Raw genomic sequence first — 27,203 nt, forward strand, 5'->3', positions numbered from 1 at the left:
CACACACTGTTCCTCTGCCTAGGTCCAGGTTTGCATGGACCACTGCAGCAGCTCCAAACTGGCCTGGGAAATTTGTGAGATGCTTTGAAATAGGCAAAAATATTACTATGTTTCCTTTCAGTGCTGTCTCTAGAGGACCCTTCCAGAGTTATCTGATTCTAGAGGAGTTTGACCTTTCTCTTCTTTTTTCTTTTCCAGTTTGCAACTCTGTAGAGACAGGAAACTTACAGAGGTGATGCGAACGATTTCTGCTCATAGAAATTCAAATGAATTTTGTACAGGGAAGATGCAGTTGACTGCTGCCCTGTGGCGGAGATCATTTTTACATCTATTAGCAACTTAACTTCAGCATACCAGATTGTCTCTCTGGACCGTCTGTTCTTTGGACTCTCCTTTGAACTGGGTCTATGTCACACTGGTTCACTCCCTTGATGAGTTCGGTAAAATCTTTAAGACGTGTCCATTTTATATTTATACGGAAGTTATAATTCTACCTAAAAAAATATCCTTTAGCGAGGTGGTCTCCCTGAAGGTGCTCTGGCCTCCCTCCTCTCGGGCACCCTGTTTAATCCATTCTCCATACAGTAGCCAAAGCCATCTCTTCCAAGGACAAGTGTTGCCATGCTCCTCCCTGGCTCGACCCTGACATGCTGTGTAGCCTGCTGACAGCAGTGCAGGTCTGGCTTCTAAGACAACTGCATGCCGTCACCCCAAGTCGGGCACCCTGCCTTGCATCAAACAGTGGGACAGCCCCCAAGGAAGGATCTCCCCTCGGGGGGCCTTGCGCCCACCTGATCAAGCCCAGATTTCACCGGCAGCACTCAGAGACTTACCTTCCTAGCACAGGACAGAGAGGGTTTTGAGTTTTGTTTTGTTCTGTTTTTCAGATTTAAAGATCTACTCCCTTTCTCTTCCCCCACACCTCATCCCCCCCACAACCCCGGCTCCTGGGGCGGGGAGGGGCCCCATTGACTTCCTAAGCTTGTCACTGTAAAACAAAAACCAAATAAACTTCTACTCAGAGCCCAACCTTTGGTCTCTTAGCCTTTGCTTTTTTTCTTCAGTAAAATCTTCTAGTGCTCTTCAGTTCCCTTAGAATAAAACACAAGATCCTTGGACAGGCCCACCCAAAAGGCCCTGCATGCTCTAGCCCACCTCCTCCCCTTACTCCCTCTGTTCCCGTGACGCTGGCCTTCTGCGCCATCTCTTCCAGACCCACAGGCCCCCCGTTTTGTGTTAGGACAGCCTTACCCTCCTCTCTCCTTCTCCTCACCACTGTCTGGCTCAGAAAAACACCTATTCATTGTCTAAGTCTCTCCATAAACATTACAGTTTCCTCAGAAAGACTCGGTTGGTTCCCACCTCCATCCCCTTATATGATCTCAGCATTTCCCGACAGGCTTGCAGTGCTAATTATTCAGTTATTTATAAATATTGGTTTACTGTCTCTCTTTGCCAAAAGACCACAAGCTCCAGGATTCAGGAACCATATCAATTGTTTGCTAATCTGGCCCCTCTGCCCACCCCCCCACCAGTGCTGGGCACATAGGAGGCACCCAATTATACCACTATTTGTTGACTGACAGAAGGGTGCTGATGCCCAGGTGTGAGGGTGGCGGATGGGAAGGGTGGGCGGGAGGGGCAAGGGCACACGGGGGAGGAGGGGGGCTATAAGTGAATTATGGTTAAGGCTGGGACAGCTGCCTGCTCTCTAATTCATGGTTCAGCCTCCTTCCCTTGGGTCCAGGCAGCCTGTAATTGGATATTACAGTCATCAATCTTGAACTGTCCCTAGACCATGACTTCATCAAATCCTACTTTTCTATCTGACTCTTCCCTGCCAGCTGGCCTTCCTTTTTGCTAATCTGCCATTAATCCCTGAAATGAAAGTGCTCCCAGAGTATTTCAAAATGCAGTAGTTCCAGGCAGTGTAGCAGTTCCTCAAAAGGTTAAACAGAGTTACCACATGAACCAACAATTCCACTCCTAAATATATATATATATACGTATATACCTAAGTGAAACAAACACCTACATCTACAGAAAACCTTGTATAAAAATGTTCATAGCAGCCTTATTCATAATAGCCAAAAGGTAGAAAAAACCCAAATGTCCATCAAATGCTGACTGGATTTATAAAATGTGGTAAATCCATTCAATGGAATATTGTTTAGCCATTAAAAAAGCAATGATGTACTGATACACGCTACAACACGGATGAACGCTGAAGACATGCTAAGTGAACAAAGCCACACAAAAGACAACATATTGTATGATTCCATTTATAAGAAATGTCCAGGGACTTGCCTGGTGGCACAGTGGTTAAGAATCCGCCTGCCAATGCAGGGGACACGGGTTCCATCCCTGGCCCGGGAAGATCCCACATGCCTCGGAGCAACGGAGCCTATGCGCCACAACTACTGAGCCTGCGCTCCAGAGCCCGCAAGCCACAACTACTGAGCCTGAGTGCCGCAACTGAAGCCCATGTGCCTAGAGCTGTGCTGCTCCTCAACAAGAGAAGCCACCACGATGAGAAGCCCACGCACCACAACAAAAAGGTAGTCCCCGCTCACCGCAACTAGAGAAAGCCCACGTGCAGCAACGACGACTGAACACAGCCAAAAACAAAAAAAATAAGAATTAAAATAAAAACTTTTTTAAATTAAAAAAAAAAAAGAAATGTCCAGAATAAGCGATTAATCCAGAGAAAGTAGATTAGTGGTTGGGTAGGGCTGGGGGTTTGGGAGGAAACAGGAATGACTACTAATGGGTATGAGGTTTTTTGGGGGGCGGGGTGATGAAAATGTTCTCATATTGATTGTGTTGATTACACGACTCTGTCAATATACTATAAACCACTGAATTGCACATTTTAAATTAATAAATTGTATGGTATATAAATTATACCTCAATAAGGCTGTTAATTTAAAAAAAGAAAGAAAGAAAGGCAGTAGTTCCTAACCTCATTGGGTTAAGATTCTTGGGAGAAACTACTGAAAGACATGGACCTCCTCCTGCCCCCACCCCACCCCCTCACTCATGAAAAATCCATATGTGCATGTATATAAAAGTTTCATAAAACATCAGGAGACTCCCAGACTGGCTAAAGCCCACTTATTGCCTCCCTGGACGGTTAACAGCCCCAGGAGAACCCTGTCTTGAGGAAACTATCACGAGTAAATGTGAGGTCAGCTGCACATCTGGAAGGTTCCTTTCCATCCACGCCTCATCTTGGCCTTGGACCACCCCTGTCACAGTCCCTCCTAGCCTTCTCCTCGTCTCCCTCTTCAAGCTGTCTTGACATCTTTTTTTTTTTCAATTGAGGTATAACTGACATACAACATTGTATTAGTTCCAGGTGTGCCACATGACTTGCTATTCGTATATACCGCAACATCATCACACTGCATCCAGGTGACATCTGTTACCACACAGTTACAACATTTTCCTCTTGTGATGAGAACTTTTAAGATCTACACTCTTAACAACTGTCAAATATGCACTACAGTATTTTTTTTTAATAAATTTGTTTATTTTTGGCTGCACTGGGTCTTCGCTGATGCACGCGGCCCTCTCCAGTTGTGGCGAGCAGGGGCCCCTCCTCGTTGTGGTACGTGGGCTTCTCATTGCAGCGGTTTCTCCCGTTGCGGAGCACGGGCTCTAGGTGCTTGCGCTTCAGTAGTTGTGCCTCGCCGGCTCCAGAGCCCAGGCCCAGTAGCCGTGACGCACGGGGCCAGTTGCTCTGCGGCATGTGGGATCTTCCCGGACCAGGGCTCGAACCCGTGTCCCCTAGCATTGGCAGGCGGATTCTTAACCACTGCATCACAAGGGAAGCCCTGCACTACAGCATTAACGATGGTCGCCATGCTAGACATTCCACACCCATCCACATCCTTTCTTGATCAGTAGGGTACGTACAGTTCTAAGATGGCCTGCATGAGCTTCACACCCTCGTGTTTCTCTCATTATATGGCAAAAGGGAGATGGGCCTAAACTTATTACCTGAGTCCTTTAAAAGCAGAGAGTTTTCTCTGGATGGTATTGGAAGAGAAAGTCAGAGGGATCTGAAGAGTGACAATGACTCCATTGCTGGCTTTGAAGATGGAGGACATCACACACGACAAGGAAGGCAGGTGGCCTCTAGGAGCAGAGAGTGGCTCCGGGCTGGCAGTCAGCAAGGAATTGGGGACCTCAGAGCCCCAGCTGAGAGGAATCCTGCCAACAACCCTGGACGAGCTGGGAAGTGGACTGTCCCCTAAACTCCCCAGACAAGAGCCCAGGCCATCCCACATGTTGATTTCAGCCCTGATTTCAGTCCCCAGTGGAGTCCACGGGGACTTCTGACCCACAACTGTGAGACAGGCAGTGGGTGTTGGTTTAGGTCTCTGAGTTTGTGGCAATCTGTCACGCAGAATGGAAAACTAATACGATCAGTTTTGCGTCACCGTGCAGCTGGCTTTCCTTCTGTTGGATGTTTCTAGATCCAGCCTGTTTCCTCCTAAAATTCCTGAAATGGTTCTTTGCCTCCCCGGAAGGTGGAATCCTCAAGCTCTGAGCCTGGCTCTTACCATCCCCAACTCTGTGGTTTGCGGTGGGAGATTTCTCGATTTCAAAGAGTTCAAAGTTTCAAAGAGTTAAAGCTAGGGGGCAGTGTCGGGGCAGGTGAGGAGAGTGGAGGTGAGGCCCACGGCTGTCAGGGAGGGCTCATCTCCCAGGGGAAGGAGCTGCCTGGGGCCTCCTGGGATTCTGCTTGCCTTCCACACCCTGCTGTGGACACTTCTGATAGATATCACTGGATCGAAAGTTTCAGACCAGAGGTGCCTGAGGGATGAGCCCTAAGCTGGCTTGAAATGACAGGAGGAAGGTTCCAGGCCCCCACAAGCTGCCCAAAAGCCTTGGATGTAAGATGTGGGATCCCAGCCTGGAGTCTGAGAAAGCGGTGTGATCCCAGGGACCAACAGCTAATCCTACAGAAGCATGAACTCTTCAACTACTCCAGAGACACGGATGCCACTCCGAAAGCAGCTCTTTGTCCTAAGCCACTTCCTCACCTGCAGCTTTGGGACACTGACTGCTGTTTGGGGACTGCGCGTGTGGCGTAAGTGACAGACATGGAGATGTCCTCCTACCTGGTTGCTGGCAGGCTGGGCTCCTTCACGCCTCGAGGCCCTATTCCTCCTTTTTCCTTCCCACCCCCCCGCCCCCAATCAGGAAGCACTAACAGCGTTGAGAGTAAGTCCCTGAAGGTCTTCCCTCCTCTTGCCTCCCGTTACCCATAAAACGCCCGGAACCCTACTTCCTGCCTGTGCTGATGAGAACCATTCATTTCTGGAACCAATCAGTTATTTCTGCTTTAATGAGCTGGTGTCTTTTCTTGCTGACAGAACTCCAATCATCTTAACTCCATCTTTTTTTTTTTTCTTGAAACACTCCTGCATCTGGGAGCCCCAATCCCTCTTGAGTGGGCGGCCTTGGGCTTCTTTCTGTGGGTCCAGGGCCCGGGGTGGATAGGCTGAGGGGCTGGGGGAGAGGCGTGAGGGTCTGTCCGTGACCCCTGCCTGTCCCCCCATCCAAGGGGAAGCCCTCTCGCTCAGGCCTGGGAGAATCGCTGGCCCTCCTGGAGTGGCTCTGCCCCTTTCTGTGGGCTTGGGAATGAGTCTGTGGATCTGTGGCTTCACTTGTAATCAAGAAATCTGCCTAGACCCACAGAATTTCTTCTGCTCCCGGGCTGGGCCCCTTTGGAAACCTGAAAAATGCAAGGAGTCTCCGAGTGAGGTACGCACACACGTGTAAAGCCGTGTGGGTCAGGGTAAGCCTGTGTGTGATCACAGGGATCCTGAGTGTGACTGTGCACAATTCCTCACTTCGGGGAAACTTGACGCTCCAAGGCCGGGAAAGAGGGAGGGAGGGAGGGAGGGGCCTGGGGAAGGGCTGGGCCGCCCACCACCCCAAGGCCTCCCCGGAAGTGCGTTTAGCCCTTAGAGGCTGAAGTTCTCAAACAACACCTCACAGATACAGCAGAACACGGTGGGGCTGTGTGCATGGGGGTCAGCATAACCATCTGTCCTGCGCCCTTTCCTGCCTCCCAGGAAACAGCCCAGGAGGCTCAAAGGTGAGGGGAAGCTGTATTAGAGCCATATCCTTCACCCCCAACCCTGGTTCTGGAGGCCCAGACATCTCTCTCCAGTGAGAGACTCTACCCATCCCCCTCTCAGCACCACCCCCAGAACTCGCCCTCCTGGGTTTGCGGGATGACCTCTGCCCTCCTGAAACCCAGTCCCCCCGAAAACTGAGCTCCCCTGGCAAGTTTACGATCAACCTCTCTATCCAAATCTTTATTCCCTTTCTTGTCCTGCCCCTGTTCCTCCCAGGATTGAGGAGGATCAAAGAAAAGGGGGAGCCTCCCTGGTGGCGCAGTGGTTGAGAGTCCGCCTGCCGATGCAGGGGACACGGGTTCATGCCCTGGTCCGGGAAGATCCCACATGCCGCGGAGCGGCTGAGCCCGTGAGCCATGGCCGCTGAGCCTGCGCGTCCGGAGCCTGTGCTCCGCAACGGGAGAGGCCACAACAGCAAGAGGCCCGCATACTGCAAAAAAAAAAAAAAAAAAAAAAAAGATCTTGCTGTGGTTTATGTCAAAGAGTGTTCTTCCTATGTTTTCCTCTAAGAGTTTTATAGTGTCCAGCATTACATTTCCTCACACTGTCTTTAAAAACCCTTGCCTGAAAGCCATCGGGCGTTTGGGTTTTCTGAGCATGAGTTGCCCTTTCTCTTTGCTTGGCGTCCTGCAAATAAACCCTGACTTTGCTGCAAACACCCGCTGTCAGAGCTTGGCTCTCTGCGCTGCCAGCACAGGAGCCCTTGCTCCGTTACATTCCAACCCCTTCCAGAGAGAAGTCCCTTGGGCAGGGGACAGCCAGCCCCACTCCCCTCCCCTTTCCCTCACCTGTGAAGCAGATGATGGTCGTGTGGAGGTCTGGGGACGTGGCAGCTTGGCCAGGCTGTGCTGTGTTCCCCAGAATTCCTTTTCCGGGGTGCTTCTAAGGAGCAGGGGTCACAGAGGCTCCAGTGAGAGGCTTGAGGGCAGAGGCGGAGGCTCCCACCTGCTGTCCCTGCACTGCCCACTCCCCTCATCCGTGGGAGGCCGTGGCCCCAGCTGTTCCTCCCTCCCTGGACCCTCTTGCAGCACCTCCGGCTCCTGGGCCAAGTGTGGGTGCTCAGCTCCGTGATCCAGGTCCAGCTTCTACAGACGCCCACCCCTCCTGGCTTGGAGGCCGCAAGAACGACCACGGGTTTCTGTCCATCCTCATGGGCCCAGCTTGCGAGTGTGGATTCTGATTCACCCTCCATCTCCCCCACTTTACGTCCATATTTCTTTCCCAACCACTCCCCGTCCTTGGGCTTCAAGCTCCAGCATCAGTGGGAAGACGACACGTGTGCAGAGACTGCTCAGCTGGCGGCCTCCCTGCCTGGGGTCCAATCCCGAGCGAAGCCGCGGATGCCCATCTGCATCTCCCTTCCGCTGGTTCTGTTCCTCTGACTGCACGCGGACTCTACAGGTGGGGTTACGGATAGGTACGACCTCACATGGTGGGATCCCAGGTCCTTGAAAGTGTCTGGTTTACCCTAAAGGGGTGGTTCTCAAACTTGAGCTTGTATCCGAATCACCTGGAGGCCTTGTTAAAACCCAGAGGGCTTTGCCCCACCTCCAGAGCTTCCAACGCTTGGGGCTGGGATGGGGCCCAAGAATTCGCCTTTCCAATAAACTCCCAGGGGCTGTTGACGCTGCTGGAAGACGGTGAACACAAAGGTGAGGGGTGACGGCGGCCCACAGCAGGATCCGGGCAGGGGTGCTGCAGCAGACTCCCCTGGAGGTGGTGGTCTCCCCGCAGGGCCTCTGGGATCACAGGGCCAAGGAGAAACAAGGAGCCCTGTTCAGGCCGCCCCCTCGGGCTGCCCCTGGAGGGGAAAGCAGGCTGGTGGGGGGAGCACAGGCTGGGGGCAGGCAGGCCCAATGCGACTCCCGACCCCGTCGCTGGAGCCAGTGTCCTCGGGCAAGTGTCCTGTTTGGTGGTTCAGGTGTTAATGGCGCCACACGGTTCTCACTGGGGTGATGTATATAAAACATATGCTCAATAAACGCTGCTCTTTCAGGCCAGTCCCTGACCTGCCTTTTGCCACTGACGACGGGTAACAGTGCCGTTGAGTTTTTGACCGTTAAGTGCGAGACTTCACATTCACCTCCACTCAGTTTAGTTGTGTCGGTTTGAAGCCATCATTCCAGCCTGCTAAGATGCTGTCGCCTGGCAGCCTGCCTGCTATCAGCATTCCTGATACCACTATTGCATGTCTTAGGGTGCAGCGGGGGCAGGACAGCAGGGCTTCCTCCCGACGTCGGGGAAGAAACAGTTCCTAACTTACCGCTTCCGGCGCTCGGACCCAGGAAGTTGCCTTCATGGTTTCTACTGAGTCTTTGCACCCCAACTGGAAACACCAACTTAAAAAAAAAATGGAAGTGGTAGAGGAAAGAAGGGTCCTGTGTACTCACCCTGGTGTGTGTTGCCACGCGGATACTTCCTGTGTAAACTGCAAAGCCTAAGAGATACCAGGCCTGGGCAGCTTCAAAAGGGGGTGCTTTGGGGGTTCTCCCCTCAGTGGACCCTCTTCCCCATGAATAAACCACCAAAAAGAGAGAGAGGACTTAGGAACAAACTTCTAATAGAATTTAATGTTTTCAGGGATGGGACGGGCTGCGGCCTGAGGGGATAAACAGGGATTTCCGAAAGGCACAGCGGTCCCAGAGGGCTGGACTGGGCTGACTGGACGGCAAGGTCACTAGGTACTTTCTCTCTCCCTTCTCTGTCTCAGAACATTCTGGAACCATGGCTGCTCCTTAAACCCGGACTTGCTGTTGCTCCTTCTTCTTCACCTCTGCCCAGATGTCTGACAGGTCCTGGATAAACTGCTGGATCTAGCAAGGCCAGGGGACCGCAGTTAATCCCAGCAGGCGACAAGCCACCCATCCAGAAACGTCCTGGCATAATCTGCTCGTGAGGAGTCCCCATTTCCTGTGACCGACTTTCCCTCATTTGACAATTATTATAGTTGACATGGAGAATGAGGCTTAGCAGACTAGAAGTGATGAACATGGACGGAGCTGGGAACCCCTAGAGGAAGACGCAATGAGAGGATGAAGTACAGGCTGACAGTCTAACAAAGGGAGACAAAGGGAGGGTCCTAAGCGGACTCAGAGGCTACACGCACTTAGCAGGAAGGGGTCAGCCAGGGTCAGGGCAGACGGCTCTCCACTATTTAAAAGCCTTCAAGGAGGTCATCTGCTTGAAACCCAGAAGTGATGCTCGTTATGATAATCTTGAGTCATCAAGGGAAGTTTAAATTCTATTCACTAACTTTTATTGTAAAGAACATGCAATCAGTATGACACAATGGAAAAAGCACAGCCTCACAAGTCAGAAGACCTGGGGTCCTGCAATCTAAGCACCCATCAGCAGACAGGATAAAGAAGGTGTGGTGTGCACACACACACACACACTGGAATATTACTTGCCATAAAAAAGAATGAAATAATGTCATTTGAAGCAACATGGATGGACCTAGAGATTATCATACTAAGTGAAGTAAGTCAGACAGAGACAAATATTATATGATATCACTTATACGTGGAATCTAAAAAATAGTACAAATGAACTTATTTACAAAACAGAAACAGACTCACATAGAAAACAAACTATGGTTAACGAAGTTAACCATGAATTGGGCATATGGGATTAATAGATGCACACTATCATATATAAAACAGAGAAACAATAAGGATTTACTGTAGAGCACAGAAAACTATATTCAATATCTTATAAAAAACTATACTGGAGGGCTTCCCTGGTGGCGCAGTGGTTGAGAGTCCGCCTGCCGATGCAGGGGACGTGGGTTCATGCCCCGGTCTGGGAAGATCCCATATGCCGTGGAGCGGCTGGGCCTGTGGGCCATGGCCGCTGAGCCTGCGCGTCCGGAGCCTGTGCTCCACAACGGGAGAGGCCACAGTGGTGAGAGGCCCGCGTACCACACACACACAAAAAAACTATAATGGAAAAGAACTGAAAATAAAAGAATATGGATATATACATACATACGTATAAATGAATCACTTTGTTGTTCATCTGAAACTACAATATTTACAATTTACAATATTGTAAACCAACTATACTTCACTTTAAAAAAGGATGACGACCTGGGGTCCTGATGCAGCTCTGGGGAAATCACTTCATCTTTCTGGGACTCAGTTTATCTTTAAAAAGGGAAGAGGGAGAAAAGGTTGGCCTAGATGGCCTTTAAGATCTCAGTCCTAAAATTTCTCCTTTTCAAGAATGTTCCTAAAGATGGGGCTACACAGACAGTCCAACACTCTCAAAAGCCCAGTTAGTTGCTAATACTGTTACTATTACCAGCACAATTCCTGTTTTGCAAGAGAGGAGAGAAACAAACAGTGACTGAATTAGAGCAACTTTCCCAAGGTTACAGAGATGACAAGTCCAGTATTTCCCAAACTATGTTCTTGTAGTAAGTAATCACCTACCCCAAAAAGGGTCTGTGGTCAAGTAAGTTTTAGAAACTTTATCTGTCTCAAGAGAGTCTCAGGGCAGAACCAGAGCAAAGGCACTGTGAAGTCCTGTATTTTAAAACCAGCCACCTTTGTTTAACTTGAGTTTTCTAAATTTTGTAGACCACAGAGCCCGTTCATTTCCCTGGAGAAGACTTACTACCATCCTGGGATTCTAGGGTTTGCCAAGCACGGTTTGGAAAATGCTGCTCCAGTTTGGGCTTTATTCAGAAACAATAATGCTTGACCTTCTACACACACTATACTGAACGCAAATCGTCTTGGCCTTTTGCAAAATCACTTTCCCTGAGTGGTACCTCGTTCCTGATTCTAAGTAAGTGGCTGCTTTCTGAAGCCCATGCGTGGATCTGTTGGAGGGACACTGCTGAGAACATCATTTCACTGAGTGTCTCTGAAGCCTCCTTGAAAATGTTCAGCTAGAGGTTAAGTGCTGGGAACGTTTCGCTCTTTCTGAAGAAACCATGTGTTTTCTTATTTTGGTACAAGAACTATGTGTTGCTTTTGCTTCTGGTTACCAGGAAGCTCAGAGCCAACTACTGTCCCTGTTGAACTACTGTCCTCTATAATCCAAGAATCCAGAGTCCATACATCTCTCTCTCGCCTTTGACCTCAGATTTTAACTTATATTTTCCCAGGTCTTTATTTTTCTTTTTTCAGGTTACTTAATCACGTGTGTGTAGGCTCATATCCTACAGGAATGAAGTGGAATATTTAAAAATAACATTTGGGCAATATGACGAATTCCTATCGAAGCAAATCAAGGTTGAGAACAGGAATTCCCTGGTAGTCCAGTGGTTAGGACTTGGCACGTTCACTGCTCGATGCTGGGGGCCTGGGTTCGATCTTTGGTGGGGGAACTAAGATCCCACAAGCCGTGCAGCCGAAAAAAAAAAAAAAAAAGAAGAGGTTGAGAGGGAGTCCGAAAGCTCAGAATTTGGAGTGGATGGACTGTAAGCTACGGTCTGAGCAGGGGATGCTGGCCCACCACCTCCTGCCCCATCTTTCTTTACAACGGCTAAAGGAGAGGGATCTGAGGACGGCTGGGCGTCCTGAGACCCTACTGCCGGGGAGAAGGGTCTACGAGGCCAAAACTCTTTTTATAATAATACTAAGACGTTACTTGTCTTTTTTGCTCTTATTTTCTTGAGAGTCTACAGGGGCTTTTCCCAGAGTGGGATGATCCCGTGACGTAGGCTAGCACGACAGGCTGAATGCAGAAGCAGGTGTGGCAATCCACCTGTCCTCCAGGAAGCCACGCATTCAAGCGGTTTGCAAGTATCAAATAATGCCACTCGTCCCATAAAATACTTTTTGAAAACGTGTTTTTCATTAAAAATGCTATTTGTGGGGCTTCCCTGGTGGTGAAGTGGTTGAGAATCCTCCTGCCGATGCAGGGGACACGGGTTCGAGCCCCGGTCTGGGAGGATCCCACATGCCGCGGAGCAACTGGACCCATGAGCCACAACTACTGAGCCTGCACGTCTGGAGCCTGTGCTCCGCAACGAGAGAGGCCGCGACAGTGAGAGGCCCGCGCCCCGCGATGAAGAGTGGCCCCCACTGGCCACAACTCGAGAAAGCCCTCGCACAGAAACGAAGACCTAACACAGCCAAAAATAAATAAATAAATAAATTTTCTAAAAAAATGCTATTTGTGTTAATGTGCTTCTTACTGTCATTTCTAAATGAATTATTTTTAATTTTTCTGCTTGAGTTTCTAATAAGGAAACATCAATTGATAGAACCCATATAAACAAAAGCTCTTTGAGGGTCTTCAATAAATTTTATGAGTGTAAAGGTATCCTGCTACCAAAAAAGTTTGAGGATCGCTATTTCAGAACAACTTTTCTTACAAATCCCTTTACAGTCTTTGGACTGTTAATAATTCTGCTCTAATAAGCCTTACGATGCAGGCTGATTCTTGGGTTTAAGGAAATCCTACTTCCCGGCTGGTCAGTGGGTGAAATTCTTTACATTTCATGAGTTTCACCTTTTTTTTTTTTTTTTTTTTTTAAAAACAGAGGAAGCACCTCTCAGTCAATTGCTTTTATCGGCTTCTGTTCCATATTCATTCACCAAATACTTACAGAGTGCCTGCTATCTGCCTGGCATTGTTCTAGATGCTGGGGATACAGCAGGAAAAAAGCAAACAGAAATCCCAGCCTTTGAGAGCCTACTTTCTACTATTTCATGGCAGAGCTAAAGGCTTTTGCCAAAAAGGATTAATAATTAATCATGGTTCTCTGCATGTTACAAGAAGCACGGCTACTGCATCTGCTGGCGTACCTTCCCAAACAGCGGGATGCGGGTACCTTTGGTCAGAAGTGAGACAATTTCAGGTGGCACACGGACATGGCATCCCATAGCTTTGAATCATACAGTGAAAAAGTCATTTCCTTTCAATTACTTCAAAGAGAAAAATCTCAGAATGGTGCTAATATGACTCTGATGCTTCCCTGCCCTTGCTGATTTCCCTCCCCGCACCACCCGCCAATTTTCTCTTTTCCCCAAGCGTGGGGGTCAGTCACAAGCCTTCAGCATCTCACTAGAACTTAATAAGACTGTTTTGTGTAACTAATGAATGCAGTAGCGGGTCCCTGCTACTGCCCGTGCTGATTGGGGCCAACAGAGCCTTAGCGCTAATGCAGTGGTTCTCAAAGTGTGGAACCCAGACCAGCACCATCACCTGGAAACTTGCTGCAAATGGAAATTCATGGCTTTTCATCTCAGACCCACCGAGTCTGAGACTCTGGCGGTGGGATTCAGTGATACGCCCCAGCCCCCAGGGGATTCTGATGCTGTGAAAATTTGAGAACCACTGCTCTGTAGGAATCACGCCTCTGCCCAACCCAGGGAGAGCCATCGTGGCTCACTCGAGCCAGCTGGCCAGGCACTCGGGCCTCCTCTTACCGTGTCCAGCTGTTTGTGCGTGTCCTCCAGGGACACGGAGCTCGCCTCCTTCAGCTGCTTGCTCACGATCTGGAAGAGGTTCAGCGTTGCCATCTTAATGGTGCCAAGCAAGAGGGTCTTCTTGGCGGCGGTGTTCTGGATGTGTGCCCAGCGAGATTCCTGGGGACGAGAATGAGGGCGGGGCGTGAGCGCTAGGAGTGTGCGTGCGCGTGCGTGCGCGTGTGTGTCCCTTACGCACCCGGGGCGCTCACCCAGATGATGACGTCGCTGCGGGCGCGGTCGAAGCGCATCTGCAGGCGCGCCAGCTCGTTGTTGTGCTGCAGGATCTCGTCGTCCTTCTCCTCCTTGTAGCGCGCCAGCCGGGCCTTGGCGCGCTCGACCTTCTCCTGGCCCTCCTGCGCCGACTGCATGAGGTCGTGGTGCATGCTCACCAGCGTCTTGTAGCGCGCGATCACCTCGTGGATCTCTTCGAACTGCGGGAGGGGATGGGCGGGGGTGGGTGGGGGAGGGAGGGACGGACTCGGACCAGTGCACCGCCACCCAAGGGGTCCGACCCCACTCTGCGCCCTCCACTCCCAGCCTTGATGCCTCTGCCCGGCAGTGAGGCCCTGGGCCAAGGGGCAGAGGCTGCGAGGCCCTTGGAGTCCCCCTGTGCTCCTCCTGAGTTGGTATGGGCCGTGGGCCACGTGTTGGGAGCACGTGCATCTAGACTCAGGGCTCTCAGTCTTGACTGCCGGTTATTAGAATCACCTGGGAGCTTTAACAAAGATACGTGCCCGCCTCCACCCTCAGAGACCCGGATTAATAAACCGCTCTGAAGGTTCCCCAGCTGAACAGGAGATAAGAAAGCCAGACCCTGCTTTTAGGAAGCCTTACAACTTGGGGTGGTGGGGTAGGACAGACAGACAAGTAAATAGTCAGTTACAACACAGAGTGATAAGACCTCTCGGTGGCTGGGGGATGGGCTGCAGGCGACTGTTGGGTAGTATCTTCAGCCTGGTGCTCTCTGGTATTTGTTCAACAGGGGCTGAGGCCTCCCTCCGGCGGGGTCTGGAGAGGGTGGGTACCAGTGGGGCAGGTGGCTGGCCAGGCTCAGCTGCCCCGTCTGCCACAGTGCAGGGCCACGCTGCTCTGGCCCTAACTCAGCAGAACAGAAGCCCTGTAACCCTCCCTCTCTAAAAGGCGCTCTGAGTACCAGCTCCAGGATGCCAACTCACGTCACCGGGGTGTGGGGGGGTTATCAGCATGTGACTTCCAGCCACCCAGGGGACACTCCCTGAGTTGTCTCTCCATCTCATGACATTTCCAGTGATAGACTGGTGTTCCGGGAACTGGCCTCTCCCCAAATACATCCTCTGTGCGCAAGGGCCACTTAACCCAGCATGAGAGGAAATGGGGACAGCCAGAAAAGGCTTCCTCAGGAAAAGGATGGTTAAAATGAGACCAGAGGTATGACGAGAAGACGGGCAGGCAAAGGCAGGTGGGGGAAAGCGAGGAAGTAGTACAGATAGACGGAACAGCCTGGGTAAAGATGATGGTGTACGTGTGGCATATCCAGGATGAGCAAGAGAGTTTAATGGGAATGGCCTGGGTTCAAGATGGGGAGGGAGAGATCACCCTGGAGAAGTTAAAAAAGTGCCCAGTAAACCCTGAGGAGTGTGAACTTCATCCACTGAAGGAGAGAGCGGAGAGAGAACTTCCTGTCTGCATTTCTGAGAGATGCAATGGTATACAACAGCTAAAACGAATGGGATACATCAGAGCACCCAGGAGCACCTCTCCAAAACTGAACGCTGATGTCAGAAGTCCCAGGTGCCAACTTGAAGAGGCTCCCACTGTCCAAAGATGGGACCCTTTGAACATCAGTAAGAATAAGTGCAAAGGATTGAACCATATCAAATGTGTTGTTCGCCATGATACAAACAACATTACAGGGCACTTTCGGAGGATGCTGGAGAACCAACTCATTATTCTGAAGACTGTAATGAAGAATCAAGCATTTAACAAGATTTTTCTTTAAGGCCCACCTAGTCATCAACTAATTGATGAAGGGAAGTATGAAGTCATTTTCCGGATGGTAGTATTCTAGCTAATATGCGAAGAGGGCGACTTAGGACACTTCCAGCACCCTAGAAGAATCTTTGGCCCCCTTTCAGTCAGTATCTGCCCCGAGGAAACCAGAATTACGACTTCTATCCCCCATGATTCATTTCACCTGTTTTGAAACATATCAGTGGAATCATACAGTATGTCCTCTTTCATGTCTGGCTTCTTTTGATCAGCATAGTAATAACGTCTGGGACACTTGAGAAACACATCAACCAAATGCAGTTTGGGGACCTTATTTGGACCCCGATTGGGACAAACCAGCTGTACAAAAAGCATTTGTGCAATAACTGGGGAAATTTTGACGTCGGCTGGATATAGGTATTGTGGCTCTGTGAAAAAGAGCTCTTTTAGAGCCATATAATGAAATACTTACAGATGAAAACAATATCATTTGCTTCAACATGGCAGCGATGGGGATCTGACAATGAGCTGCTGATGATGGCTGGAATTAGGTGATGAGTAATGGGCATTCAATAGACTATTTTCTCTGCTTTTGTATACGGCTGAAATTTCCCATGATACAAAGCTTTTTTTTCTCTTTAAATCATTGATTGGAAAAAAGCCATAAAAGGACATGTACCTACTCTTCATAGTTTATGGATAATGTAAACTGTGGCCTCCAAATAATAACAAGCCTGAGAATGAGAAGCTTAAAAATCTGGATTACTGGTTACCCCTGAGGAGAGGAGAAGAACGGTGTTCGGAAGGGGGGCACACTGGGGGTTTCAATGACCAGTCGTGTTTTATTTTAGAAAAAAAAGGGGCAAATTGGGGGAAATATTAAGATGTGACGAAGCTGTGGAGAGTACTTGGGTGCTGTCATATATTTATGTATACTTTTCAGTACGCTTAAAATATTTTGAAAGAAATAAAGGACGAGGAAAGAGCATGAGAGATGGGGACCCCACTGGCTGTAGAATGCTGGACAGACTGGTGGCGAGGCATAACGCAGAGCTGGACTCCTGGTGAGGTACACTGGTGGTCTGGATGAGGAAGGGGCAGGGGCTGGATTCCAGAAATACTTAGGAGGCAGAATAGACCAGATCTGCTGATGGATGGCTGCGGGGAGTGGGGGAGAAGGAGAAGGAGTCCAGGAAGAAGCCTGAGTTCTGGAGAGGCTGTGGGTGGGTGGTCTTGCCCTTCACCAGCGCCGGACCCACCAGCAGCAGCGCTGGCCTGGGGGTGGCAGGAAGCAGTCGTGGACTCAATAAATTAGAGGTACGGGCCTGAAGCTTAGGAGGGAGCTCCAGGCCGGAGAGATCCAGGCCAATCTCCTCCATTCCAAGACACATTTTACTAGCTCTAAATTTGAGTCGTGTCCTATAATCTATCTGCTGCTTTAATATACTAGTCTTCTCTCACTCCCCCACCTCCCCCCAAACCCAATTATTAAATGAACAATTTATCGTACAGTAGGTAGTACCTTATGCAGGAAGTAACACGGACTTGGGACTCATGCATAAATAAATTAGGTTAGTGGTGCTATATGGAAATTGCCAGGACTTTAAAAAGTTGTGTATCCTTTGCCTCCCTGTGCCCCCCACAGGACATGGGTTCACACCCCAGAGGGCATACCTCATACCTCTCTCCACCCTGGTGAAGGGCCCTGCTGCTGTCACATGGGAGGATGGGGGACATAGGTGGATGGCCGTTGACATGGGTGACATCCATCAGAGGCCCAGGGAATTCCTCAGGGAGAAAAGTGCAGGGTGTGGGACAAAGACCCGAGGAACTTGAGGAAGAGGAGCCCCAGAGGAGCCTGAGGAGGAAGGGCCAGAGGTAGCCTGAAAGTAGAAGGAGGGAGGAGTCCCAGAGGAAAGGGCACAGGTATATTTCAAGCAGGAGCATGGACAGTGTCAAACGCTCCAGAAAGCATGGGTGGGCAGAGGGCAAACAAGTTCCCTTAGCTCTGGCAACAAGGCAACTTTATGAAGAGCAGTTGTCAGTGGCTTTGTGGGGCCCACCGAAGGGTGGTTAGAAGCAAGGGCTCTGCCACTTATAAGCTGTGCATCCCTGAGCAGGTTACCTAACCTCTCTGAGCCTCCGCTTCTTCCTCGTAACAGGGTGAAATGATGGCTTTCCTCTGGGGGCTAGTGAGTGGACTGAGCAAGGCTACGCTTGCAGCACCCACCCAGCCCAGGGCCCAGCACATGCTAAGTGCCCAGCTCTGCGCAAGGCTGGCGCTTTCTCTGCCCATCTACTCTCAAGTAAACTAAAGAACACCAGGGAGGAGGGGAAGCAGGGAGAGTGTGGGTCACATCTGACGCAGGCCAAGCTGATCGTTGGTGCTCCAAAACAAAACCTCGCTCCTAGACACAGACACGGGACCCACATAGAGACAGGTCCACAGATGTCATACGCGCACAGATACACCGCCGGGTTCCCACCCTTGAGAAATGAGTCCAGCCTCGCCAGGGGCCTCTGCCAGCTGCCCTCCTTGGCTGGAGGCCTTTCCCCAGAGCAGGTGACCGCCCCTGCCCCAGTCCCCTCACAGCCCAGGCCCCTGGGGAAGAGTAGGTGGGCCTGAGGAACCTCCCACCCCCCTCGGCCCTCCACGCACCTCGGAGTTCTCCACCACCTTCTCCAGGTACTTGTTGAAGATGGAGTATTCCTGCAGCTTGGCGCTCAGCCTCTGGTGCTCCAGCCGCAGGGCCGCCATCTCCTGCTTGGCCTTGGTCAGCTCTTGCGTGCACTGCCTCTTGAGTTCTCGCTCCTTGTTGGCCTTCTTCAGGGCCCGGATCCGTTTCTGGTCGTTCTCCTGGAGCCAGGGAGATGACGCCAATCGGGCGTGGGTCCTGCCCTCCCTGGTACCCAGGCTGGTGGGGCTCCCGCAAGGCCTCTGTCCACCCTGAGGGTGGACGGCGGTGGCCAGGCTGCCCACGTGGCGGATGAGGTGTAAGGAAGCGCGTCTCCAGGGTTATCTGAAGCTGGTTGAGGGGCTTTCCGTGGACTGAGGAGGCTGAGAGGACAGAGAGTTAATCCAACATCAGAAGGTGGCCTTATGGGGACGAGACAGGACGTGATCCTGACTCTGCGGAATCTGAGCTCCGGAAGCCCCACGCCCCACTGGGCTCAGTGTCTGGAGAGAACTCAAACCCTGGGAAAGCCTGGGAAAATCTTCTGATAAAGTTTCCATCTCTATTCTTTTTTTTTTTTTTTTTTTTTTGGCCGCACCGCTCCTCTCGTGGGATCCTAGGTCCCCGATCAGGGATCGAACCGGAGCCCCCTGCAGTGGAAGCGCGGAGTCCTAACCACTGGACCACCAGGGAAGTCCCTCATCTCTATCCTTAGTGGGGGCCATTTGTCACAGGGCAGAGTCCTGGGCCCAGACCTGGGAAGCCCAAATTTTCTCCTGATTTGGTGCCTCACCTTCTCCAATTGTAGAAATGAGAGGCAGGAGCCCCTCTCTTCCTTTCAAAAGCTGGGGCAACCCTGCTGGAGCTCTAGGGAGACGAGCTAGGAGGTGGGCCTAGTCCGGAGGGCCTGGTGGGGCAAGGCCATTCCGGAGGGGATGTTCCTGTAGCTCAAGACTGGCATCAGGTGGGGACAGGAGGAGACGATGCAGGGAATTCAATGCCCAGAAAGAAAGACACGAGGCTCAGCTGCTGCAAGTGGGCTGGTCCCGTCCTCCTTCCTTCCTTGGGAGGACAAGCTCTCCTCCCAAGATGAGGGGCAGACCTCTCACACTGCCTGTGTGTGGCTCCTTTCCCCCTTCAGGGGCTGTGGTGATTCCACCCAGATGGGTGCCTGTGGTGGTGGCATTTGGAAGACACGGAAGAAGGCACCCGGGGGATTTGCATTCTGCCCTGTGGGTCCAGGAGAGGACAGAGGGGCCCCAAACCAGTGGTTTCCAAGTCCAGCCGGGCATCACAATCCCCTGGGGATACTTTTAACAATACAGTCGACTGGGCCTGACCTCAGGCCTGCTGAAAGCAAGGAGAGGGCAGGGGCCCAGGGTCTGTATCTGTAACAAGCTCTCCAGGATTCCGACAATTTGCAGAACCCCTCACCCCCAAATCTCCTGCCACCCCAAGCACTCCATGAGCTTTTCTCTGGCCAGTAAGAAAGACTGGACCTCTGGAGAATAATGCCTGGTCCATCAGCTTCCTTTCCCACCTGGTTTAGGCAGAGAGAGAGACAAAGATGCTTGAGAACAGGACTGCCCTGTAGCAGAGGCCAGAGGTTACCCCCTGGGGCTGGGCCAGCCCTTCAAGGCTCGGCAGGTACCCGGTTGGAGCCAGCCTGGAGAAATCTGGATTTTAAAACGGTTAAATCCCTCATCTCAGGACACACTGAGAGGGGTTGTCTCGTAGGGGACTCCAGTACCTGGTTCTTCAATGCCCCCTGCCTGGGCCTTCAGTGCAAGGATGGAGGGGTAGGGTGAGCTGGGGGTACTAAAACCCTGTCTGGGGGCTTCCCTGGTGGCGCAGTGGTTGAGGATCCGCCTGCCAATGCAGGGGACACGGGTTCAGTCCCTGGTCCAGGAAGATCCCACATGCTGCAGAGCAACTAAGCCCGTGTGCCACAACTACTGAGCCCGTGTGCCGCAACGACTGAAGCCTGCACACCTAGAGCCCGTGCTCCGCAATGAGAAGCCACCGCGATGAGAAGCCCGCGCACCGCAACGAGAAGCCCGCGCACCGCAACGAAGAGTAGCCCCTGCTCGCCGCAACTAGAGAAAGCCCGCGCGCAGCAGCGAAGACCCAACACAGCCAGAAATAAATAAATAAAATAAATAAAAATTTATTTAAAAAATAAAACACTGTCTGATTCATCTTTGTATCCCCAAGTGCCTGGCCCTAACCGTGGCACATTCATTCATTTATTCATCATCCATCATTCATTCATTCACTGGATAAACTGGATGTGCCAACCACAGGCAAGGAAATAGGAAACAGCAATCTAGAGGGGGCAGAGACGGACAGGGCAGCAGGAAACTATCAATGCAAATGGAGCAGTAGGAGGGGGAGATAAAGGGGCAAGCCCCAGGCACTGGTGAGCACCAAGGAGACCTCTAAGCCAGGGCGAGGAGTCAGGGAAATGGAGGCTGAGGAGGGAGGGGGAAGAGGTAGGGAGTGGGAAGAGGGGCAAGCTGACTAACTGCAGAGCGTGGCAGCCCTGCTGCAGCAGGCCACACCCCTTCGTACCCGGATGAACTGCTCAAACTTCTGTATGTGGGCTTTCAGCTGGGCCTCCTTGACTCCCAGCTCCTCCCAGCGCAGGTTCAGGGTTTCCATTCTGCGCTGAAATATCTAGGGGGGAAGGGGGAGCAGAGAGGTCAAGAGGACCCGTGGATGGGAACCAAGGAAGGCCCCAGCATCCCCTGCCCTAGAGCCCCTGTCCCCAGGTGCCCACTTTCCACCCCACGTCTGGTTCAGAGCAGAGCATCGCAGGACACTGGTACCCCAAGACTCGGATCCCTTCTGCGCTGTGCAGAGGAAACACAGGATCAACACCCACGATGCCTGGCTCTAGCCACCACCACCCACAAAACAGAGGGCCGTCCTCAGGCTCTCCCTGAGCCGTGGCCCTCCCCGCATCCAACCCTTGCGTCTCCCACCTCCTTCTTCTGCTCCATGGCATGGTGCATGAGCTTGGCCTCTTTCTTCTTCTCCAGCAGCCGGATGGATGGGGAGTCTGAGTGGTCCTCAGTGCTGGGGAACTTCCTGCCCAAGACACAGGCAATGGGGACTGTGGACTCTGAGCGCCTGGGGCAGCCCGGGACCGGGAGGAACCCATGGAGACAGGCACCCACGGGGACGGAAGGCGCCCTACCCCATCTGAGCGAAAAGAACGGTGTGCTCAGAGGGAAAGAGGGCCGTGCTGGGGAGCAAGCTGGGGCCGGGGACGGGCGGGATTGGTGCCAGTGTGATTTGCGGTGCTGGGTTATAGGAGCAGGGGGACAGGTGGGAAGGTGGGGCAACGGGTGGGCACGGCGCTCCCAGGCCCTCCGACACTCACTGCAGCAGCTGCAGCAGCCTTTGCCCATACTGCAACCGGAAGTACTCGGCCAGATCCTCCCCCTCCATGGTGCCCAGACTCATGGCGGCCGTGACCTGACGGCCCAGCGGCCGAACCTTCACAGTGAAACGGGGGTGGCGGAGCTAGGGGTGGTGGCAGGGCTTTCTTCTCCCCTCCTCCTGCTTTTCAGGGTCCCACAGAGAGTGGGTGTCTGAGAGATTCAGGGAAGATGGCTGGAGGCTGCCTATCGGCAGGCAGCTCAGGATGTGTCGGCTGGGAGATCTGGTTACCTAGCAACAGGTCTCTGGGTTCTGTGAACCACAAGCGGAACCCAGACTTTGCCCTTTGACCCCTGTCCACACTGACACCACTCTGGCTGGGGTCTGGCTCTCTGCTCCTTCATTTATCCCTCAGGAACTCTGGGAAGAAGTTCGGCCTGATTTGATGCTGGTGCGGGGGGCCGGGGAGGCAGGGGCTTGGCGTCCATGGCTGCGAAAGGGGGGTTTTGGTAGAGGCGTGTTTTTGCAGGGCAGCCCTGCCCGGGGGGGGGGGGGAGGGCTCCCTCCTGGGCTCAGGTGTGTGTGTGAGGGCGAGGCAGGGGGCTGGGGCTGGGACAGATAGTTGAGGAGGAAAGAACTGAAGGAAGCTGTTTAGCTGAGGCAGGGGTAGGGGTGGACAGAGGCGCATGGGGCCCGTGGGAGGAGGGGAGAAGGCCCGAAGTTGAGAGAGAAGTAGTGGGTGAAGGATGTGTAGGGGTGTATGTGTTGGGAGGGGGCTGGGGCGGGGTGCAGATAGGCGTTAAGCCTGGGGACCAAAGAGGCCGTCCCCTGGAGAGATGGAGGAGGCCCAGGACGAGGCCCCTCGTAGGGTAAGAGGCTCAGGGCCAGTGCCATGTTTTGAGGTTGGCGGAGTATTAAAATAGGAAGAAATGCCGAAATGTGTTAACATAAATGTCAGATATTTTACGTGTCTGCTTTATGACGCCTGCCTTCCTTGACCCCATCAGGGCATTGTGCATCAGCTCATCTGGCCCGAGGTCCAGCATCTAAATCTGAGACCCTGTGTGTGAGGCGGACACCCTGGGGCCCCCGCCCGGAGGTTAACAGCCGTGACCTCGCGCCCGCGCTGCCGGGCACAGGCTTCCGGGCTCCGCTGGGTTCTCCCTGCTTCCCCCGCGCACGCCGGCCGCGCGGCCCGGGTCCCCTCCGGGTCTGGGATGCGGAGCCGGGGTGGGGCGGGGGTCTCGGGCGGGGCAGCGTCCCTAGCCCGGCAAGTCCTCCGCGAGGCAGTGCCTGTCCTCTGGCGCCCCCTGCTGGCCGCCCGAGCCCGCCCTCAATCCCGGCCGGGGAGGAGGAGGAGACGTGGCGGGGCGCGGCCCACCCCGCCCTTTCCCGTTCCCTCCCCCAAGTCTCGCCTCCAGAGCCAGCCCGGCGGGATCTGCAGAGGCAGCCTGACGGCCCCCAGCCCACCCAAACACCCCCTCACCACCCCACTCCACCCTCAGCGCCTCCACCCGAGAGGGTTCTCCATCGGGAGCACCCGCAAGAAACAGACCCTCTCCTTTTTACTCCCTAGAGTTTGGCACAGCGGGGGTTTGCCTCCCGTTTCCCCCAAGAGCGTGTGTGTGTAACGCCCGGCCTTGAGGAGGAGGCTCTCTGTTTCTCGAATCACCTGCTTCCCCTGTTTTTTTTGCGGTACGCGGGTCTCTCACTGCTGTGGCCTCTCCCGTCGTGGATCACAGGCTCCGGACGCGCAGGCTCAGCGGCCATGGCTCACGGGCCCAGCCGCTCCGCGGCATGCAGGATCTTCCCGGACCGGGGCACGAACCCGTGTCCCCAGCATCGGCAGGCGGACTCTCAACCACTGCGCCACCAGGGAAGCCCCTGCCCTGGTATTTTGACACGTCCTTGGTTGCATCTACGAATCGGGTGGTCCAGGGCCGGGTTGGTGCATACAGGCAGCTGCCGAGGCATCTTCTTCTCCTGCCGGTGTACTTGCCCATGTAGCGTTTCTGTTGCTTCTGTACCTTGTGGGAAAGTCATGAGAATCTTCATCCCCATCACCCACCATCCCTCCCTGGGGTCTCACTGCCTTTTCCAGAGCTGTGGGTCAAGATGCAGGGCTGTCTGGGATTCACAGAAGTCTGTGCTCTCCCCCACTCCTCTCCTCTTCCCTCCTTGGGTGAGCCCAGCTTTCTTACCACCCTTCACCCCCTACCTCCACTTTTCCATCTGGATATTTGCCTCTGAGGCATCTAGGAAAACCTGATGGATTTAGGTTGTTGGGAACCAATAGGCATAATATTTTCTGTTTTCTATCCTGTCCCATCCTCCCTCTGAGACAATTACCTGTTTGAAAAGGGAGAGGGGAAAAAATATCAGGAGGAAGAAAGATCTAGGTTAACGTCTCAAAAAATATTTCCTGCCATATAGGCCAGCCCAGTGCTAGGTACACACAGAGTACTGGGTGCGAGGAAACCACTTTTTGTCTATGTTATTTTCCATGTCTTAGATTCCATGTAAGTGGAATCACACAGATAAACTATATTAAATACATTTCAAAATGGATGTTATGGAAATTCCTTGTATTGGTCAACTATGTTGATGTTAGTTGCTGTAACAAGTCTCAATAGCTTACCAAGGTCCAATATGGATTTTCTCAGTGGGGCAGCTCTCCTGGGAGATTCTCTTCCAAGCAGTGAAAAGTGTAAGCCCCTTCCATCTCGCAGCTCCATGACCTCCAAGGTCGCTACGGAAGGGAAAGAAAGAAAGCAAAGGCCCTTCTGCTCTTAACAAACCCATCGCCATGTCCATTCACTGACCTCTGGTGGGAACCGGTCACATGACTAGTTATGTTGCAAGGGGCTAGCGATGTGGTTTAGCTGTGTTCCCAGGAGCATCAAACCAGTTTGTGCTGTACTTCTTTTGAGAATTAAAAGAATGTTTGGCTGTAAGCTGAAAGCAGAGCTTTATAGAAAAACTAATTATAGACAAAGAAAGAAAAAAACAGGCCAGACACCATCTCAAGTATGAAAATCCTTGTAAATCAACTATACTTCAATTTAAAAAAAAAAGAAAATCTTAATGAAAACATTATCAAATTTAATTTAGTGTGAGGTTAAAAGAATAATTCACCAGGACCATGAATACAAAAATGGTTTAATATTAGAAGTCTATTAATAAAATTAATTCTGTAAATATGTCTCAGGAGAAAAGACATGATCATTGGGATATACGCCAACAATGCATTGGAAAATTCAACATCCATCCTGATTTTAAAAATTCCAAATTATTAGTACACAAAGACACTTTATCAACATGATAAAAAATATCTGAACCCAACAGATAACGTTATAATTTCCATTAAAGACATTTTTGTTAAAATTAGAGACATGACAGGTTTTCTTCTGTCACGACAATCATTTGACATTGTTTTAGATGCTCTGTCTATTGCAAAAAGACAAAAAAAAGTTTTCTATTTTTTTTCTTTTTCTTTTTTTCATAATGACAGATGCTGTGATCATGTACTGTGAAAATCCAAGAGAATGGTTAATTAGTGAAAAACAATTAGAATTTAATGTAATTCTATGCTATTTATAAGAAGATTGAGGTTGATTTATATGCACGGACACGGAGAGGTTTCTGTGATAAATTGCTATGTGACAAAAGCAAGATGCAGAACAGAATGTGTAGTCTGTGTGTGTGTTTGTGTGTGTGTGTGTGTGCGCGCGCACACACGCGTGCGTGCATGTGTGCCTGCGGTGTGTATATAGTTAAGCACAGCCCTAGAAGGATAGCACCATATTTCTGGGGACAGAATGACATGAGGATGGGGTGACGGTTCTTTATATTCCTATACTGTTTAATTTGTTTTTGTACAATGACCACATGTTATTTTTGTAATCTTGAAAAAAAATGAGAAAAAGATATCCATCCATCTTGGCAGGCAGCAACAAAAGAAATTCTTAGAAATAAATAAATTTAGCGAGAAATATGCAGGATCTTCAAAAAGAAATTTTAAAATTTTTACTCAGTGATATAAAAGAACTGAGTAGAGACTTACACTTCTGAATAATGACTCAATATTGTAAAGAGGTAAATTCTGTCCAAATGGATTTAGGAACTTGACGTACTTGCAATCAAAATCCCAGAGAGATTTTTTTTTCCCCAGAAGCTGACAAAATAATGTCTAAATTATTTGGAGAATTAGAGCACTTAAATATTGAAAAAGAAGAATAACAAGACCGAATGTCCACTGCTCCATACTAAAATATGTTATAAAGATAAAATATTAATGTTGCTAGTGTCACTCGAGACAGAAAAAACTCAATAACCTAAGAGCTTGGGCGAGTAACTTGGTCTAAGACAGAACTGACTCTCTAGACCCCCTAAAGCAGGGGTCCCCAACCCCTGGGCCATGGACTAGTACCGGTCCGCGGCCTGTTAGGAACCGGGCTGCACAGCAGCAGGTGAGCAGGGGCGAGCGAGTGAGCGACACTTCACCTGCCGCTCCCCATTGCTCGCGTTGCCGTCTGTGGAAAAATTGTCTTCCACGAAACCGGTCCCTGGTGCCAAAAAGGTTAGGGACCACTGCCCTAAAGGTATTAAAATTCACAGGCTTAAAAAACACCTCCGGCCAAAACCAAAACAAGTCGAAACACACATCTGGAGGTCTGTTGAGCCCACAGTGCCACAGTTTGTGATCCTTGCTACACTGAAACTGAATAGAAAGCCCAGCAACAGACCCAAGTTTATATAAGGATGCGTTGTATGCTAATGTGGCATTCAACCAATGGAGAAAGTGTGGATTATTAAACAAATGGTATTGGGGTAACTAGCTGATTATTTGGGAAAAAGAAAAATATATACAAATTTATTTTATTTTTCAAGTAAGAATTGTATATACTTAGGGAGTACAACACGATGATTAGATATACATCTACATAGTGAAAATGGTAACCACAGTCAAGCTAATTAACGTAGCTACCTCACATAGTTACCATTTTTTGTGTGTCTGGTGAGAGCACCTGAAATCTACTCTCTTAGCAAGTTTCCAGCATTCAAGACAGTATTATTAACTATAGTCGTCATGCTGTATGCTAGATCTCTAGGCTTACTCATCCCACACAGCTGCAACTTTGTACCTTTAGACCAACATCTCCCTACTCCCCTCAGATCCCCACTGCTCGAACCACCATTCTACTCTCTGCTCCTCTGTATTCCGCTGTTTTAGGTTCCATATATCCGTTAGATCATGCTGTTTTCATCTTTCGGTTCCTGGCTTGCTTCATGTGGTGTAGTGTCCTTGAGGTTCACCCATGTTGTTGCAAAAGGCAGGATCTCCTTCCTTTTTGAAGGCTGAATAATATTCCGTCGTTCACATATACACCACATTTTCTATACCCATTCGTTGGCTGATGGACACTTAGGTTTCCATATCTTGACTACTGTGTTTATGTTGCAATTAGCATAAGAGTACGGATATCTCTTTGAGGTACTAATTTCATTTCCTTTGGGTATATACCCAGAAGAGGGATTGCTGGAATGATTGATATGGTAGTTCTATTTTCAGTTTTGAGGAACCATCACACTGT

The 27,203-nt window shown here is 50.9% G+C and overlaps 1 protein-coding gene across 1 annotated transcript; it reads right to left on the reverse strand.

Annotated features, from left to right (window-relative positions):
• Window positions 1-8,890: 8,890 nt before the first annotated feature.
• CCDC42 (coiled-coil domain containing 42) lies at window positions 8,891-21,693 on the reverse strand (the record flags this gene model as incomplete). Its single annotated transcript, XM_082861806.1, has 7 exons — window positions 8,891-8,968; window positions 13,541-13,699; window positions 13,792-14,013; window positions 18,210-18,407; window positions 20,797-20,901; window positions 21,210-21,315; window positions 21,611-21,693. The coding sequence occupies 7 exons, from the start codon at window positions 21,691-21,693 to the stop codon at window positions 8,891-8,893; spliced, it is 951 nt and encodes a 316-aa protein (XP_082717932.1).
• Between the last annotated feature and the right edge of the window lie 5,510 nt (window positions 21,694-27,203).

The sequence above is a fragment of the Leucopleurus acutus genome (genome assembly GCF_964270905.1).
Source record: "Leucopleurus acutus genome assembly, chromosome: 19".
NCBI lineage: Eukaryota > Metazoa > Chordata > Mammalia > Artiodactyla > Delphinidae > Leucopleurus > Leucopleurus acutus.